Raw genomic sequence first — 16,322 nt, forward strand, 5'->3', positions numbered from 1 at the left:
AGTTCAGCCTCCCAGGAGCTCCGCCAGCACAGATACAGGGCTCATGTTTAATTGCTTCTGTAAATGGTCAAAGCTCAAGCCCCCTAATTCCATTCCCCGGGGTAATCAGCCATGTGTTAACCATACAGGGCTAACAAGAGTGAGAGAGAGAGGGAAAGAGAGAAAGAGTGCTTCAGAAGCTACCAGGAAGTACAGTGCAACATTTGTACTGTTAAGGGGCTCTCATAGTGACGCTAACTCATACAGAAAAATCAGTTTAATTGGATTTTTTTTCTTCAATAAATTCATCATTTGCTTAAACACATTGACAAATACGGTACATTTCATTATTGAAATTACAGGCATTGACAGTGACAGATTTCTGTTTTTAATAATGTTTAACTCATTTTCTGCCGAGCATTTTTGAGCATTTTTACTTATTTTTTATTCAATTAAATGAATAGATTTATTCATAACCCCCAACTGAACACTGTGTTCTATGACTAGGCATACAGTGGACTCCCACATATCACAATTTAGGACCCACAAACCTCTCAATATGTCACTCGAGTTAGTCACATTACGCATTGCCGCATTACATGACCCATTGTGCATCAGCAAAGTGGTATTCGAACTTCATATTTATTGTGTAGTTGGAGTAGAACCTACTTCACCATCAACCCAAATTATGAAAAGTATAATTTGTCAGTACTTTAAATGTTTGGCATTTTACTGACAAGTATATTTTACAATGACAGGAATAGTATAAAAAAATGCATTAATTGTAAATTCAGTTTTGGGAAGAATGAATAGATTTTACAACTGAAACATAGATGTTAATTTAAAGCCCATCTATAATTTCATGATTCAACCCCTGGAGTACAAGGTTTCAGATGGACACAAAAGAGAGAAACATCTGAGGTCATTCAAAACGTTGACACTTAAGGAAAATATTGTCACTTGTCACAAGACATCGACAGTCGTTTTACAGCAGTCCATCAAACTCATTCACGCATCTTTTCAATCCTCCCATTGATGACGATTGTAGTTTTTAGGCTTTCTCAGAGGCCAGAAGAGTTTCTGTGAGTGCCATCAAGTAAGCATCTTCCACTTTCATACTAAACACCCTTATGGAGGAGAAATATGATGACATTTCCTAGGATCTTAAAAGACCCTTAGAAAATAGGACTTTTCATTTGTGGCAGTGTTCTGAGGGTCTTGAAGATTGCTTTTTCCCCCCCAGGCATTCCAAATACCTGGTAGCATCAGTGCTCAATACTACATAAATGCGATTTTTAGATGAAGGGTCATGTATTCTCTGCAAGAAAACTGCCCGTCGAGGGAGGCAAGTACGATGGTGACCGGAACTCAGAATGGCAACAGTAGCAGGAGAAAAGACTGAAAGCTTCAGCACACCTATAATGACAGGAAAGGAGACGTATAATTACCTTGAGCTCAATTATACTGTAATTACAAAAGTGCTCATCACACAAAGTGTTAGTTAGTGAGGACAATGTGGCCTTCATTACATTTACATTCAAGGATATCTCCTAAATGAGCTCAGTGAAATTAGAACTTTGAAATAACATAGTATAGGAAACCATTAGTAATTCCCTGATAAATGTGGGACTTTAAATAATTTAAGTAAAATATTCTACTTTATAATGTTGACTTGTACTAGTAATATTGAATTCTGGGAATGTTGTGGGACCACATTCCAAATATATATAATTCTATGTACAAAGGTGGTTATGAGATCACCTTCATATTGCAAATTAATAATTAATTTTAACCCCATTACTTGTTTTCAGTTCCAATTATTTCACTGTCAAGAATTAAGATATTTTGATTGGAAAAAGGTGTGTTTGAGGTGTGTTGGAATGCAAACAAAATACTACTCATATATATTTCTCATTTTACTTCTGTCACTATAAGACTTCAGCACACATTGTAAATGCATCTTGTTTTTATGTTTAATCTATAACATCTCATTGTAGACTATTTGGCATTCTAGTGACTATTTATTTCTCATTTGAAGAAGGTAAAATAAAATTTCAATTTAAAAAAAAAAATCTCATTGGTGTGGTACACAGTCCAATCCATCTCTGGCGCAATCAAAATAATCATAAGCCTCCAGGAATAAATATCTCCTCAGCAGACTTGTGGTGGCCAAGACAGAGATGAGTTGGACCAGCAGTTTTTCACCATCCGAGATTTAGCCTTGAAATAACTAAAGGTTTATGGCATGCATGTATCTAATATATTTTAATATTGACCATTAAAAAACCTAAACACGCAACGATTTACCTTCTGATCGGTCAGCACAGAGTTACTTTGAAGCTGTGGCAGGTGGCTGCTGAGCAGGGCGGCACCAGGTCTGTCATGCTCACAAAAGATAGCACCATTCAGATAATGGAAGCGATCTCCAGGCATGAGTCTATTCCTGCACGTGGCGCAGCTGAAACACTAGAAAAACAAAAAAAAATCAGGTCAGTACAAAAATCATTAATATCAATATCACCCCGATGTAAGCGATTGAATGGTGAACACACAAAAACGATGACCCAGAAGGCAACACTGTGTATATAGTATATACTTTAAATCACATTTGAGTGTAAAGTGCATCACACCACGTTTTACAGCGCATATTATTAAAGTGAATACACTAATCTTTACAAGGCAGAGTTTTTGATTCAGCTCTAGGTTTTATAGAATTGGGCAAAAGATTACTCAAGTCTAAATTTGAGTATTGCGGAGAGAGAAGCAATGTCCCCAGATGTTCCTGTCAAACACGCAGCAGGAGGAGGAGGAGTACACTGAAGTGGGAGCTGGGGACTTACTTTGAGGTGGTAAACATTTCCCTGTGCCCTCATCACCATCTCATTGGCTGGGATTGACTGACCACAGGCGCTACATGCCCCGCTGTGCCCAAACAGCCTGCAAATTCAAAAAGAAATAATGAAATCCAGCCTCCATATGCTGAAATGGAACCACTTCCTCTTCCGTCTTGCTCGCCACACACGATCTCACCTAATGTAATCACTGCGACACAAAATCATGCCTCCTTTGCTGTAGCAGGTGGTACCAATGTCGCCCAGCTGGGCTTGGCAGCAGGAGCACTTGAGGCAGCGAGTGTGCCAGTAGCGCTCCATGGAGAAGAGCAGGAAACGGTCAGCGATCTTCCCCCCACATCCTGCACATGACCTCAGGGCCGGAGTTACGCCTGACGCTTGGCTGTTCACCATACTGATGTGGTTCCTTGCTGGACACAATACACGTAGGAACAATAAGTAGGAAAAGTGGAAATTGCTCACTACTGGAATAACACACCCTTTATGGCGGAATGTATTGTTTTGAATCATGACGTATGTACATGTACATTAGAGGTGCAATGATAATTGATAACTCAAATTAATCGACAGCTATTTTGCAAATTGAGTAATCGTTTGAAGAAGATTGAAATTGTCCAATTCCTCCAAAAATTCAATCTCCCATCAAGATAACTCAAATTTATGTTGTCCTTTGGTAAAGCAAACAGATTTTATCTTTTTTTTCTTTCTTTTACAGATTCACTGATTAATCTGATCACACAATAACACATTTATGTTACTTTATATACATTATATATGCAGATATACAGGTACAGTATACTTATTTAGATATACTGAGGACATAGGTGGGTACTACAGATAAAAAATGCATAATTTCAAATCCATGAGGGATAAATGATGAACAGTTTAGCAACTTTTAATAAAACTTGAGCATTCTGCCTAAGAAATGTGGTATCACTTATGATTTTCTAGGTGGTGCTTTCAGGGAAAAAAAGGCAATCATTTTAAGCAGTGACAATCTGCTCACTGGTGAATTTTTTGAAGTTAGAAGGAAAGCAGAAAAGTCGCCAAATGGGATTTTTGGAAGGGTGCCAGCTTTCAAACGGAAAGTATTCATGTCAAAGCCTTTCTTTGTGAATCTGTTCTTAATTACGTATAAAACATATGGTCTCAGGGTGAACAAAGCGCTTCTAATGGAAACGCACAAGTTTCATGAAAGCATCGCTTGCGGAAAGGAAAGCAAAGAAAGGAAACAGGCGTCTTACCTTATCGAACCAAACGTTTCCCTCCTACGTTCAAGTCTAAACGAAGGAAATACTTCTCGCCAGAAAATTGATACGTTTACGCCTGCGAAACTGGACTTGATCGTGAGCATATTTGCAGATCCATAGCTTTATAGAAGTGCACGTCAAAAAGAAGAGTAAAATCCCAGGCCAGAATGGCGCGCGGACTGCAAATAGTTTGAGGAAAGTCTCCCACTTGGAGCTCTGATCATTAAAAAAAATGGTGTGGAGGGGGGTGGACTACTACTGGAAGTCTCGAGGAGGAGACAAGTCGCTTTTTTCTTTATTTCCCACTCGCTCATCCAGCTGTCCTCCTGATTACACGCCTTCCACTGTTTCTGACGCTTATGACAGCGACGTTATTCATCAAATTGCGCAAGAGTCTATTTAAATTGCCGAGCGACGTAAAACAGGAGGCGACCAATAGGTGAGCAGTGGGCGTGGTCATAAATCACATTGATTTATGAATTTCTACTCACCGATTATACAGGTTGACATTTACACTTAAAATAAAGCGTAACCTAATAAAGATAAAGTATTGAGAATATATGAATATATATCCTGCAAAAATTGTGAAGATAAAGTGGTTCCGAAAATGAATAAATGAATGAATGGATGTTTTGATACTTTCCCTAACGTTCAGCTCAGTTTTAGTTCCAAATGTAGCCGCTAGAGGGCAGTGCAAACACGTGCTTTGTTTGTGGCGCTGTCCATTCAACAGCAGTAACGCACTCATGCAGTATTGTACTCCTTCCTGTGTGACAAATCATTCTCCTGGTAATATCCACACATATAATACTTTATTTAACTTTGCAACTCATGCTTTTCCGTTTAGATTGACGCATTGTTACTTTCATACTGACTGATATATTCTAATATTGTCCTATGTTGCATTTTAGGTACCTCATTTAAGTCTTGTCTAAAGACAGCTGGGATAGCTCCAATTCACCCACAAACCAAATGAGGATGATGAAGTCATGTATGTTCATTTTACTATATATATACACACACAAAAGTCTTCTGTTATAATGAGTGTTGCTGTTTTTAATGCTACATTTATAATTAGGAAAATGCATTGTGTATAACCCTATTAGATAGACATTGCAAGTGTTATGTTAAGAGTTACAATGCCATTTTAATTTTAAGGGAAAAAAACGGTGATGAGGTACATGATCTCAGAGAAGCTGGCGTGGCAGCAAGACTACTTCTAACATCCTGAGAGGAGCTGTGTATACCTGACATATTTCCTGTTCCACTGTCAATGCCTTGCTGAAAGTCACAGTTCTCTGTGAGGCTGAACAACACCTGCAACTTCCAGTCTGCGATCCCCGCCAATACAAACTGTCTACAGAGCATCACAATGTAGTGGATTTCCAAATCCATCAGACTCTGAGGTGAGGAGAGGTTAGTTAGGGTCAGACCGCTTAACTTTCTTCATGACTGCAAGGACATGACATCTTCATTTTTGAGTTCTGACTACTGGAAATATTGTTTTTTTTTAATCCAGTGAATGAAACATTTCTATTTAGTGTACATTTTGCAGTACTCAGCAAAGCAATTAGTACCTTAGTTTACTAGTATGTTGTCACAAAACTGCCTGAAAATTTTTTTGTCTCAGGGTGCTTGAAGTACCAGCAAGTGTTGGACAAACAAGTGAAAGGTCAGTTGTTGCCTGTGGACACCAGTTTTTGCGTACAAAAACTCAAATGACACATTAAGTTGTTTGAATTGACACCAAACAAATAGTGTGCACAGACATTGCAATATGGTTAGGTATATTAGGCCACTGCAAACTGGGAATGACGTACACAAACGCACACTCCGTTTCCATGGTGCAATGGTTGCATTATGCTTTTTCATTTCGTTCATTTGATGGTGACAAGGGTTATAAAATCTGCTCATTTAAAGTCACAGGGAAGCTAGAAATTTAGAACATTTTCAAGGATTGGCAAAATGTGTTAAAGGTATTGAAGGTTTGTCATTAATTATACATTGCTATTATCTATGGCCACTTGTTAACATTTTGAGAGTCAAGATACAATTGTTGGTAGAGGTGAACTTTCATGATTGCTTGAATGAAAGTCATCAAGTTAGAGAGTTCGTCCATTATCACAGCAGACGAGAGAAGGCGGGGATGAGGAATTTCGTGGTCCGACGTAATGTTTGAGCTTTTGAGCAAGCCGGCATGTCGTGCAAATCCATTTTAGGGGAGAGCGCCATGACTTATTTAGTGATATTTTCGACTCATTGGGGCAGATGATCAGTGACAGATGCAACAAAAGAATTGTCCTCTTGTTTTTTTAATTTTTTTTTTATAATGTGACTCATCTAAAATGTTTTTTTTATTATCTTTTAGATTTATTCTTTCTGTTTACAAATAGAAGTATTGTTTGAATCTGGAATCCGGAATATTTCATCAATAGACAGATGAAAATGTTAATTTTAAAGCTAAACAAGTTATATGTCATCTTTTTGACTTTTTATTTGATATACAGGTAAGGACAGACCAAAAGTGTGTCTTAAAATTTGCATAATTCTTAATGAATAAAGTACATTGTGGTATATCTCAACACAAAATATCACACCCCAAAAAACGAGGTCATACTGAAAAATTGCACTCCACAAATAAACAGTAAGTGAAGTCTAAATTAAGCCGTGTCAGAATCAATGCTTTAGACTAGTAGGAATATGATGAAATGACCTTGCAGTCTGATGGAAAAACAAATGCTGCAATCTGTGAGAATGGCAATTATCTTAGCATCTGTGTAAATCGAGCAAAAATGTACAAATAAATAAGAAAACAAAGTCTCAGTATGAGCATTATCCCAAGTGTACAAGAGCTACAAAACATTTTTCTTTTCTGAGCTGCTCTGGTGGTTGAGAGATTAAATACTTCTACTGAAAAGGTGGACAAACTGGTGTCATTGTGTCAGGCGTCTTAAAGTGCAAGCAAGTATATTGGGGATTGTTAAGGTTATAGGGGGTTTGTGCAAAGTCTGATGGGCCACAGTTGCCGAGTGAGACTCAGCGCCTGAAGGTGTGAATGTCATTGTGGAAACTAAGCAAAGGGCTTGAGGGTCTTCTATGTGGTGGGCATCTTTGACTGCAGCTGCAGCGTTGGATCCACATCATATTTCGGGAGAAGCTCTCGCCATCAGGGCACCGGAAACGCAGCTGGACAGTACGGCTGACAGAGGGCTGACAGCAGCGGCCGTCCGTGCAAGATCCGCAGGTGCGGGGGCGATAGTGCTGTTCTGTGAGGCAGCCAGCAAAAGCGATCTGAACCGGTTCCTGCGGGCGAACTGTTTTCTGGCACTTCTTACCCTGGGGGAAAATGTATACTATTAGGTACTTTTTAAAACCATCCTTATGGGGAGTTGTTATATGATTTGATTTGTTTGCAATACCTTCTTGGCTAGAGGAAGTGCCAAGTCACATGTTTGTATCATGCAAAGCCTGGTTTCTCTAATCAGCTGACAGTCTGGTTTATTATTAGTGATTCGACTTGAAATTCCCATCCCGCATGAGGTGGAGCATTCTGTCCAGTCAGTGGTTTGGGGAAGACACCTGGATTCCAGTATCACATCAGACATTGGGATAGCTGTTTTTTTTTTTTTAGGTAAGAGATGAAGATCATTAAAATTTCCCACCGAGTCATTAAACGTATAGCAAGCAAAAACTGAAAACAAAAGGATAGCCCTTTGTTTTGTTCACCAATTACTATATCATTCACAAATAAATCACTTCAGTGAACCACTGATGGATCATGTGCAATGATCCAAAGACATTTAAGACCAAAAAGAAAAAGGGAAGAGTCAGAAAACATTATGTATAAGTTTGCAAACCCTGACTTTTAAATGTCAAAATATGCCCCCAATATTTTTTGCTCCTGACTGCACTGAAATGTTTTTTTTACTAAGCCAAAATTCCCTGCATAGATCATGTGCATGCCCGAAAAAGACATGAAAGAAGACTGTAAACTCTACCTCTGGACGATGTCCCACCAGTGGCAGCTGGTTGGCGAGACTGCGAGTAAGATGGCAGCAAAGCACTGATGTGGTTTGGAAGAAGCTGACTCTTTGATAGAGTGGTGCGTGTCAGTTCTACAGGCTCTACTCTGATGTGGTTGTCTTCATCACAAACCCACTCCTCGCAACAGCCGTTTTCCAGCCGTACCAACCGCGGCTGTGAGCAGTGCGACTTGGGCAAGGATACTTGATGAGGACATAGGGGCATGCAGCCCACCACTCCATCAATACAGGTGCATTGATGCATGCAGCTGGGCTGAAAGTTTTCACCATGCTGGTACAACTGTCCATTGAATTCGCAGGGGAGCCCATGAACCTCAGCTGGCATCAAATAACACAAAATACGAGAAAGCATCAGCATAGGTCCAAATAAACTGAATGACTACTGATACTACGACCTACGAGAACACACTCGAACCTCGGCATAATCCTCTTTCCGGGTCTCCTCTGACTCCTAGATGACAGCGTAGCCCCTTGATGTGATCGCAGGGCTGAGTAGTGCTGCAGTCTTCATTGAACTGCCTGGCGCATATCTTACAACAGCCACAGTGGTCGGTCACCCAGCTGACACCCGCTGGACACACTGGAGATGAGGCAGCACAGGAGGAGCACACGGGTGGGCATTCATCATCTGCCTAAGGAGCAGCGACAACAGTTAGCCCAAAATCTACACAAAACCCCAATAAATATGGATTGCAGAGTACAATAACTCACCATCACCACAGCACTCCAGACCACAAACAAGGTGGAAAAGATTTGGGTTGGAGTGACAACAAACTGAAGCATCCTTGCTGCAGAGTTGGTGCAAAAATGGATAATAAAGAAAGCTGTGCCCAAAGTGGTTTCTTGTATTGTTTAGCAGGTTTGGATTTACACATCCACAGGACCCTTGTAGTGAAGTGCAGACCTCGGCTCTTCCATGAGTCTGTCTCACTGTGAGCTCAGCTCTAGCTCATGAAGAGGTTTCCCTCAACAGGGCCTGTACTTATACACACACACATGGCCACACCTCTTTCTGTGATGTCGTCACGGCAACAGAGGTAGAGGGTTGGACTGAAAATAATGTGTTCAATCACTGCATACAGCTTCAAAACCACTTGGTTGAACATAATTAATTAGATGTAAAAAAAAAATCAAACTGTCAAATTAGTCTCTTAATTCAAGTAACCCTCATTTTCCCACAATAACTTTTGAGTGGACAAGTCTAGTCATATTTGACTGAAGTCATGAAGGTAAGAAAAACAACAGGTGTAGTAATGGAAACACTGAAATAGGAAAACATATTCCATCGTGTTGACGTCTCTTAATAGGGGATAGAGTGAATTGGAGAAAGTCCCAGTGAACAATATTGCACTGTGCTGTGGCACATTTCAGCTCAGGACATCCTGTATTTCCCTCCATCCTTCTTCCGAATAGGCCACATTCCAGGAAATCAATGCTTAATCTCAGGTTCTCAAGAGTGGCAGAAAAACAAATCAGCATTCCCTTTGTCATCCCTTGTGCAAGTATTAGTTGGAAAGCAGAAAATTCACCAATTCAGGTAAAAGATCTATCTTTGCCTACTTGGGGGTCCAGACACATGTCATGTAAGATTACTTTGATTTCTGTGCAGGTTTTTGTTCTGACCGATCCAATGCAAACAGTTTAACCAATCAGGTTTCTGATGAAACAATAGGCACCTGACTGCAATCCACTGATTGCACTTCTAAGATACCATTTTGGTGGAAAGGTTATTTTAGGTTGGAACAAAAATTCGCACCCACAGTAGAACTTTCTGGAATAGTTTACCCACCCCTATCTTAGGGGGTCATCAGCAGATTACTTTTACACAAAGAGGTAAGGTAGCTCTCCATTTGTGTGGCTCTGAAATCTATTTTTAACTCTTCATTTTTCAGTATGCTTTGTTGTCTAGTGCATTGTGGGATCCAAAAAATGTGCATAATAAAGTCATCATGTTATTGGTTGTTGCTAAATCGGGCAAATAGACTGACTTTTTTTCAGCAATCATGTTTCATGCACTTATTTTCAATCAGATATATTTAAAAGAAAATCATCAAAGTAAATTTACCACACTGTTGAAATGTTTTCTTTTGGACTTAGATGCAGTAGTTGACTAATACAACTCCCTACTAAGGTCAGTTTTTGGCCGTCGTGGACAAAACACCAAATGTACATTTGCACATGAAAAGATGCCAGAACTGTACATCCATTAAGGTACAGATGTAGTCGAACCTGTGGTTAGAAAAAATGGAAACCATTACATACAATTCGCCTTCCAAGAGCAGGTGCTGTCACTCAAGTCTAAAGCAACTGTGTCATCATGTGGGCATGTGGGAAGACACAAGCCACAGAGCACAAACTTTAACACTCATGTTGGAGGTTATATGCCTAGGGGCAAAGGAGGTGAGGGCTGTTGGCCAGCACCTTGATGGGCGAGAGTAGAGAGAAAGGCAGCAGTCTAAATTCTACAAATTCCTGGCCCACAAAGGGAGGATGTGTGCGCAGGCCATGCTGCGTCACAGGGAGGAGGGGAGCTCTAAAGAAAATGAGGTCTGTCAATTTGGCAATGTGCCAACCATTGTTTATGAGCTAAAAAAAACATGCTAAATACATGGAGGTCAGAGATAGTCTGTAATGTATACCATATATTACAGCAGAAGATCACAAAGTGATTTCAATTTTAATATCTAATGTGTTGTGATCCATGTGAGGCTTGTACACTGTCAGGATGTCAACGTCACGATTTACGTCTCAGGCAAATTCCTCATGTTAGTGTCCTTACAAAGCCTTGGTACACTCCAGTCATCACTCATACCAACTGTAACCTGAAAGGACTCGGTTTTCCCTCTGTGCACGTACTGTTCAAACTGTGCAGCTGAGTCTGAGTTGATCACCAGTAGTGTATTAGATTTCATAGACGGGTGTGAGTATATTATTTCATGAGTTGTGCAGAACGATTGTTTTTTAGGAAAAGGAAAATTTAAGGGAAAAAGTGGGATAGACATCCTGTTGCTTGGAGGGGGAAAGCAGGTGTTGCAGTAGGCTGCTCTCCAAGAAACAGGGGTAGTTGCTAGTCGTTTGCTTGCACATTCCTTGACTGCATTTAATTGGAGTGGTGACAGCAAAGAGAATAGAGTGCTAGTATGTTCCCACAACGACAGTTAAATGACCTACAATGGCAAACGCATGTCAAAGATGGGTCACGTTAGTGATGGGAACTGCTGCTCTCTTTAGAACACTTGGATTTGTTCTTTAAAAAGTACACACAAAGCAAAATTATTCAAATTGATCACAACAGTCCATTTGATTAAGAAAATAATCATAAAAAAATGGAATTGGTAAAGGCAGCTATATTAATGCATCCTTTTCCTCCACTGAATCAGAGGTTTCCTGAATGGTAACCAGCATATTTAGTGCTGTCAAGTAAACAAACTGCAATTTCAAAGGGACTTTAGTGTGGGAGTTGCCAGTATTACTGAATGACACAGAGAGCGCCCTGTTTATGGTGGAGGAAAGGTGGCATAACTACACAGCCTTGCCTGTGATTCAGCGAGGAAAATGTTATCACGGTAAACGCGTAAACAGAAAATGTTCCTGGGCTATCCTTTGGGAAATAGGACACAAACACATAAAAGCTCACTGTACTTGAGGTGACTGGAAAGCGGGTCTTGGTATATAAAAACCAAGTCACATTGGGTTGCAGTACCAATTTTGGCCACCAGTTTTACGTGTTGCTCTTTTAAAGCCTACTGACATATTATGTTACGCATAATACACATGATGCCAAGAGCGTGCCCAACCTAGAACTGACGGCATGTAATGAGGTTAATCCGTTTTTCAAAAAGTTATAAAATTCATTAAAAACAGTTGAGTACTGTTAAGCATTTGAGTTATTAATTTGAGGAATAACGGTTGTATTGTGTTATAGACTTTTTTGGTGTCTTTTCTTTGTTCCCAATCCACATCACTGTCTTATGAATCAGCTCTTCATCTGATGTCATAGTGCAAAGAATGAAATAAGTATCCAAACTGTTACTGTGTGTAAAAACAAAAGCAAAACAAATATCTCCATTGTTATGCTTCTGTTTATGTTTATTGTGATGTAGCAGGGCCATTGTGCAACAAATTTGGACTTCGTGAAATACACAAAATGTGTTACTTCATTGAACTGCTTCTTTGTTGTCAAAGTTAAACAGTTGTGGCTTACCATGTGTCTTAGTTTGAGAGATCTGCTTCATACAGGAAGGATGTGGAGTAAAATGATGCTACACAAAACTAATACAAGCATAAGGGAGAGTATTGAACTTCAGCAGAGTTGTTGGTGCAGAATGCCATCTGATTTTATGGAGTTCTTCTTTTGCCTGACTTTCGTGCAGAAAGTGATCAATTCCCATATGATGGTGGTATGATTGTGGGTGTGAATGGTAGTCTGTGTCTATGTGTGCCATAAGACTGACTGGCGACCAATCAAGGGTGTGATCATTTAGTGACTGAACATTAGTGGTCCCTGGTTTGACCCCTGTGGAAGTCCATAGACATTTACCGATTTCAATAAAACACTCAAGATATGAGAACTTGAACCAGTTTAGAGCAAGAGTAAAGAATCGCAGCCAGTATTTTAAGCTCTGTAAGGAGATGCACCTGTGTTCAGGCAGAGCGCTGTCTACATATCATAGTGGGCTCTTTAGATGGCCAGACGATGCCTAAAAATAAAACTAGTCTGGTGTTATTTAGGTTTATTCCTTGCTGAACTTTCTCAGTCACATATTTTCCACCCAATATAAAGAGGAAGTAAGATTGAGCTGAACGCCCAGTTAAGTGCGACGCACTGTTCAGTGTGAAAAGAAAGGGAAGTGTAAGAAGAGCAGAGGTCGCCAAAAAGAAAAGAAAAGAACATTTTAATTTTAAATTGTCTTCAACTGGTAAGAACTTTAGCACTCTTAGTCTTTATTCTTGTAAAATAGATTCTACGGACCCCTGGGTGCCAAAGTAAAAAAAAAAATAATAATAGCTAATCTGTACCCACAGTTGATAGTTTACTAATCTGTCGGAACAGATTATTTATTATAAAATATCATCATATTGTTTGTTAGAGGCTAATAAATTAGACCTCTTCACCCAATATACATTGAACTTGTATATTAAAGTGTGTTTGTTTTATGTAATGTACAGCCTGTATTGTTTCTAAAGTAAAATATGACTTGCATAGTAAAACTTCACGCATTAGCCTGTAAAGATGTTCCAAAATAAGTGATGTAGTATCAGATGTGAACTGTTACCAGAATTTTCTTTGAACTCGAGCACTAGGTTCAACATACCGGTATTTGTCAAAGATATAATAAGGTATTTTATTTACAATATAATATAACATTGACATTGGATAAATTGTCAAGAAGATTTTCTGGTAGAGTTTTAAACACAGTCCAGTAAGTAAAATCTCATCTCATTTTCTGAACCGCTTTATATTCATTCGGGTGGCAGGGGGTGCTGGAGCCTATCCCAGCTGACTCCGAGCCAGAGTCCGATGCGCTAAACACTTGCGCCTCAAAATGTCAAATCTATTTGAAAGATATTTTCTATTTGTAAACTTGAACGCAAAGACAGGAAACAAAGTGAGTCAGAATCACTTCCTCATGTGTGACTGTTGATTCGTCAAGAGGTCGGTGATTAACCACAATATGAATTTTAAAAAGCCCCTCAGTGTTTGGATTTCCTTTTCCATGATTATGTGACCTGTCTTAACAGAGCCATCTCAAGATGACCCACGCGTGCCTCAAGTGTTTGAAGTACACCATGTGTGTCGCCAACTTCCTTTGTTTTGTATGTGTCACAATGGTCAGAACTGCACAGTACATGTGTACACTGCATTCTAAAGTCATTTTTCTTTGGTGTCAGTTATCTGGCGTGGCAGTGCTGGGCTTTGGCGCATATATGATGGTGAACTTCAAATGGGCGGCACTTACACCTTCCCTGGACAAGCTCAATTTAGCCACCATGTTGCTGATCAGTGGTATCATCATCTCGTGTATTTCCTTCCTGGGCTTCCTGGGAGCTCTGAATGAGAACCGCTGCCTTCTGCTGACGGTACAATACAGAATTTTTGATTCGCCTATGCATTTTCTTGTAACTTCCAACAGCAAAGGAGTGACATTAACATAAGATCTATTTGTATCTGTTGTCAGTTTTTCCTGTTGCTCTTCTTTTTGCTGCTGGTGGAATTGACTGCTGCATGCTTGTTTCTCCTCTACGAAAAACATGTAAGGCTACATTTACAGGTCTTATGATGCACCAACAGTTGTTACGGCAATAATCCACAGTGCTTCTCTCCCCAATAGATTTCTACTTGGGTGGAGAAGGATCTAAACAATGGTTTGGAGAATGCAAAAGGGAACAAATCAAAAGAGGTCTACAATGAATGGGATCTCGTTCAGGAAACTGTGAGATTACAATGCAGGAAAAGTAATGATTTTCTGTTTTAATGTTCTGGTAACATTGAATTTGCAACTTTTTCTTTCAGTTTGATTGTTGTGGGGTGCGCAATGTGTCAGACTGGGGAAGTCAAGTGCCTAATTCTTGCATTGACCCACAGACCAAACAGAACAGATTAAAGGTACAGTCGGCCTGCCAAAGATTCATGATCAGAATAAGTCAGTGTGTTCTTCCAGTTCAGTCCATTTGGTTAAATTCTTTTTGGTTTACAGGGTTGTTTAGACAAGCTGCAGGATTGGTTTGACAAACATTTTCTAACCACTGGGATCTCTGTTATTTTTCTCTGCATGATTGAGGTAAATATATTTATGTATATTGCCCTAATAAAGTAGGAAGGCACTGTCAGGCCTAAATCAAATGGCTACATGGATTTAAGCTGCAACAAAGCACACATTTTATGTATTAATGAAGGCTGTCTGTTATCAAATTGAACACTTTTTAACTGGATTAACATTTTTTTTTTTTAAACTTTTTTTGACAGGTTTTAGGGATGTGTTTTGCCATGACATTGTTCTGCTACATCAGCAGATCCGGACTGGGCTACAAGTTATAAAAGAGACAGTACCATGTTTTTTTTCATTTGTTCAGTTGTGTTCTTTAAAATTCTGATGACCTGGCTAAACAATATTTTTGCTCCATTTTATTTTTGGAAATCTGACATTTCTTTCCTTTAACTGTGTGGAACTTTCTTGAATCAATAGTTATGTTATTAAATTAACAGAGAATAAAAGAAACACACACACATTGTACATATATTTTATTTTAAGAATGAATCCTTGAAAAACCCTAAGATTTCTTATACACTTTACAATAATTTTGTTCTTTTTGAAACCATCACACGAAAATAAAAACAAGTAAAATTTTTGCAATTAAAAAATAAAACCAACAACAATGAAAACAAATGTCTCTGTACACAGCAGAACATACCACTTATTGCAAACTGAACACCCCGCTCGCCCAAAATTTTATTATTGCAATTCACCTACAGAGATGGGGGGGAAACTAGTATTTTGATCCTACCCTCCTTTTCCCTTGCACTCTCGTGTTTTTCCTCATTAAGAGTCCCCTACTGTATACAAATAACTGTTAAATTTCATATAAAACATCGACTGACATTGCTATAGTAAAGCGTTACTCATCTTGCAAATGTTCCAATGCAGCCACTTGAACTCTTACCATTATTGACTAAGATGACACTTTAAAATGTATCTCAAAATCATGCTATTGATGATATCTAGTGAGAAGTCACAAACATGTCAGGTTTACTACATGCCCTACGATTTCAAATTGATAGTAGCGACCAACCGTACCAAGAATCTTCAATAGTATTTTGTTTTTTTAGATTGTTGAGTGATCAACATAGCAATAATCAAAGAAATATGTCAATAACTTAAGTTAAAACCGGGATTGTTTTTAACAGTTGAACCCTAAATTCACTGTAAAATGATCTAATATGTATAAGGGTATGTATGTGTTTTAACATGGATTCTGACCTTTAAAGTCTTTACTAACATTTGAAGTGGGGGATTTCTTACTTAACGTATAGGAGTATTAAGTATATATACATTTGTATTTAGTTTACCTAAAAAGCTGTACGCACAAAACAGCAATTTCCAAGTGATTAATAAATAAAATACAGTTTGTCCAAACCATGGTAAAAAAAAAATACCCATCAACATATTAAATATCATTTCTCAACCCCAACCATGACT

At 39.0% G+C, this 16,322-nt stretch overlaps 3 protein-coding genes across 5 annotated transcripts; 1 reads left to right on the forward strand and 2 right to left on the reverse strand.

Moving 5' to 3' along the window:
- Window positions 1-241: 241 nt before the first annotated feature.
- Window positions 242-4,446, reverse strand: LOC144195980 (LIM domain transcription factor LMO4.1-like). The gene is made up of 5 exons (XM_077715928.1): window positions 4,076-4,446; window positions 3,010-3,241; window positions 2,820-2,916; window positions 2,287-2,445; window positions 242-1,395 (listed from the first exon to the last, which is right to left on the reverse strand). Exons 2-5 carry the CDS (start codon window positions 3,222-3,224, stop codon window positions 1,387-1,389), a joined length of 480 nt encoding a protein of 159 aa, XP_077572054.1. The 5' UTR covers window positions 3,225-3,241; window positions 4,076-4,446; the 3' UTR covers window positions 242-1,386.
- A 2,115-nt stretch (window positions 4,447-6,561) lies between these two features.
- Window positions 6,562-9,257, reverse strand: LOC144195162 (CCN family member 1-like). Its single transcript, XM_077714588.1, has 5 exons — window positions 8,836-9,257; window positions 8,540-8,756; window positions 8,080-8,442; window positions 7,501-7,694; window positions 6,562-7,417 (listed from the first exon to the last, which is right to left on the reverse strand). Exons 1-5 carry the CDS (start codon window positions 8,905-8,907, stop codon window positions 7,118-7,120), a joined length of 1,146 nt encoding a protein of 381 aa, XP_077570714.1. The 5' UTR covers window positions 8,908-9,257; the 3' UTR covers window positions 6,562-7,117.
- A 538-nt stretch (window positions 9,258-9,795) lies between these two features.
- Window positions 9,796-15,354, forward strand: LOC144195163 (leukocyte surface antigen CD53-like). Of its 3 annotated transcripts, XM_077714592.1 has the most exons (9): window positions 9,848-9,957; window positions 10,222-10,255; window positions 13,867-13,941; window positions 14,017-14,205; window positions 14,304-14,378; window positions 14,457-14,558; window positions 14,639-14,731; window positions 14,823-14,906; window positions 15,092-15,354. In XM_077714592.1, exons 3-9 carry the CDS (start codon window positions 13,879-13,881, stop codon window positions 15,161-15,163), a joined length of 678 nt encoding a protein of 225 aa, XP_077570718.1. In that variant the 5' UTR covers window positions 9,848-9,957; window positions 10,222-10,255; window positions 13,867-13,878; the 3' UTR covers window positions 15,164-15,354. The 3 variants fall into 3 exon arrangements, with proteins under 3 accessions (XP_077570715.1, XP_077570718.1, XP_077570717.1); XM_077714589.1 differs by lacking the exon at window positions 10,222-10,255 and having other exon boundaries at window positions 9,796-9,957; XM_077714591.1 differs by lacking the exons at window positions 9,848-9,957; window positions 10,222-10,255 and adding an exon at window positions 12,905-13,043.
- Window positions 15,355-16,322: the final 968 nt, after the last annotated feature.

Source organism: Stigmatopora nigra, chromosome 4 (genome assembly GCF_051989575.1).
Source record: "Stigmatopora nigra isolate UIUO_SnigA chromosome 4, RoL_Snig_1.1, whole genome shotgun sequence".
Lineage (NCBI taxonomy): Eukaryota > Metazoa > Chordata > Actinopteri > Syngnathiformes > Syngnathidae > Stigmatopora > Stigmatopora nigra.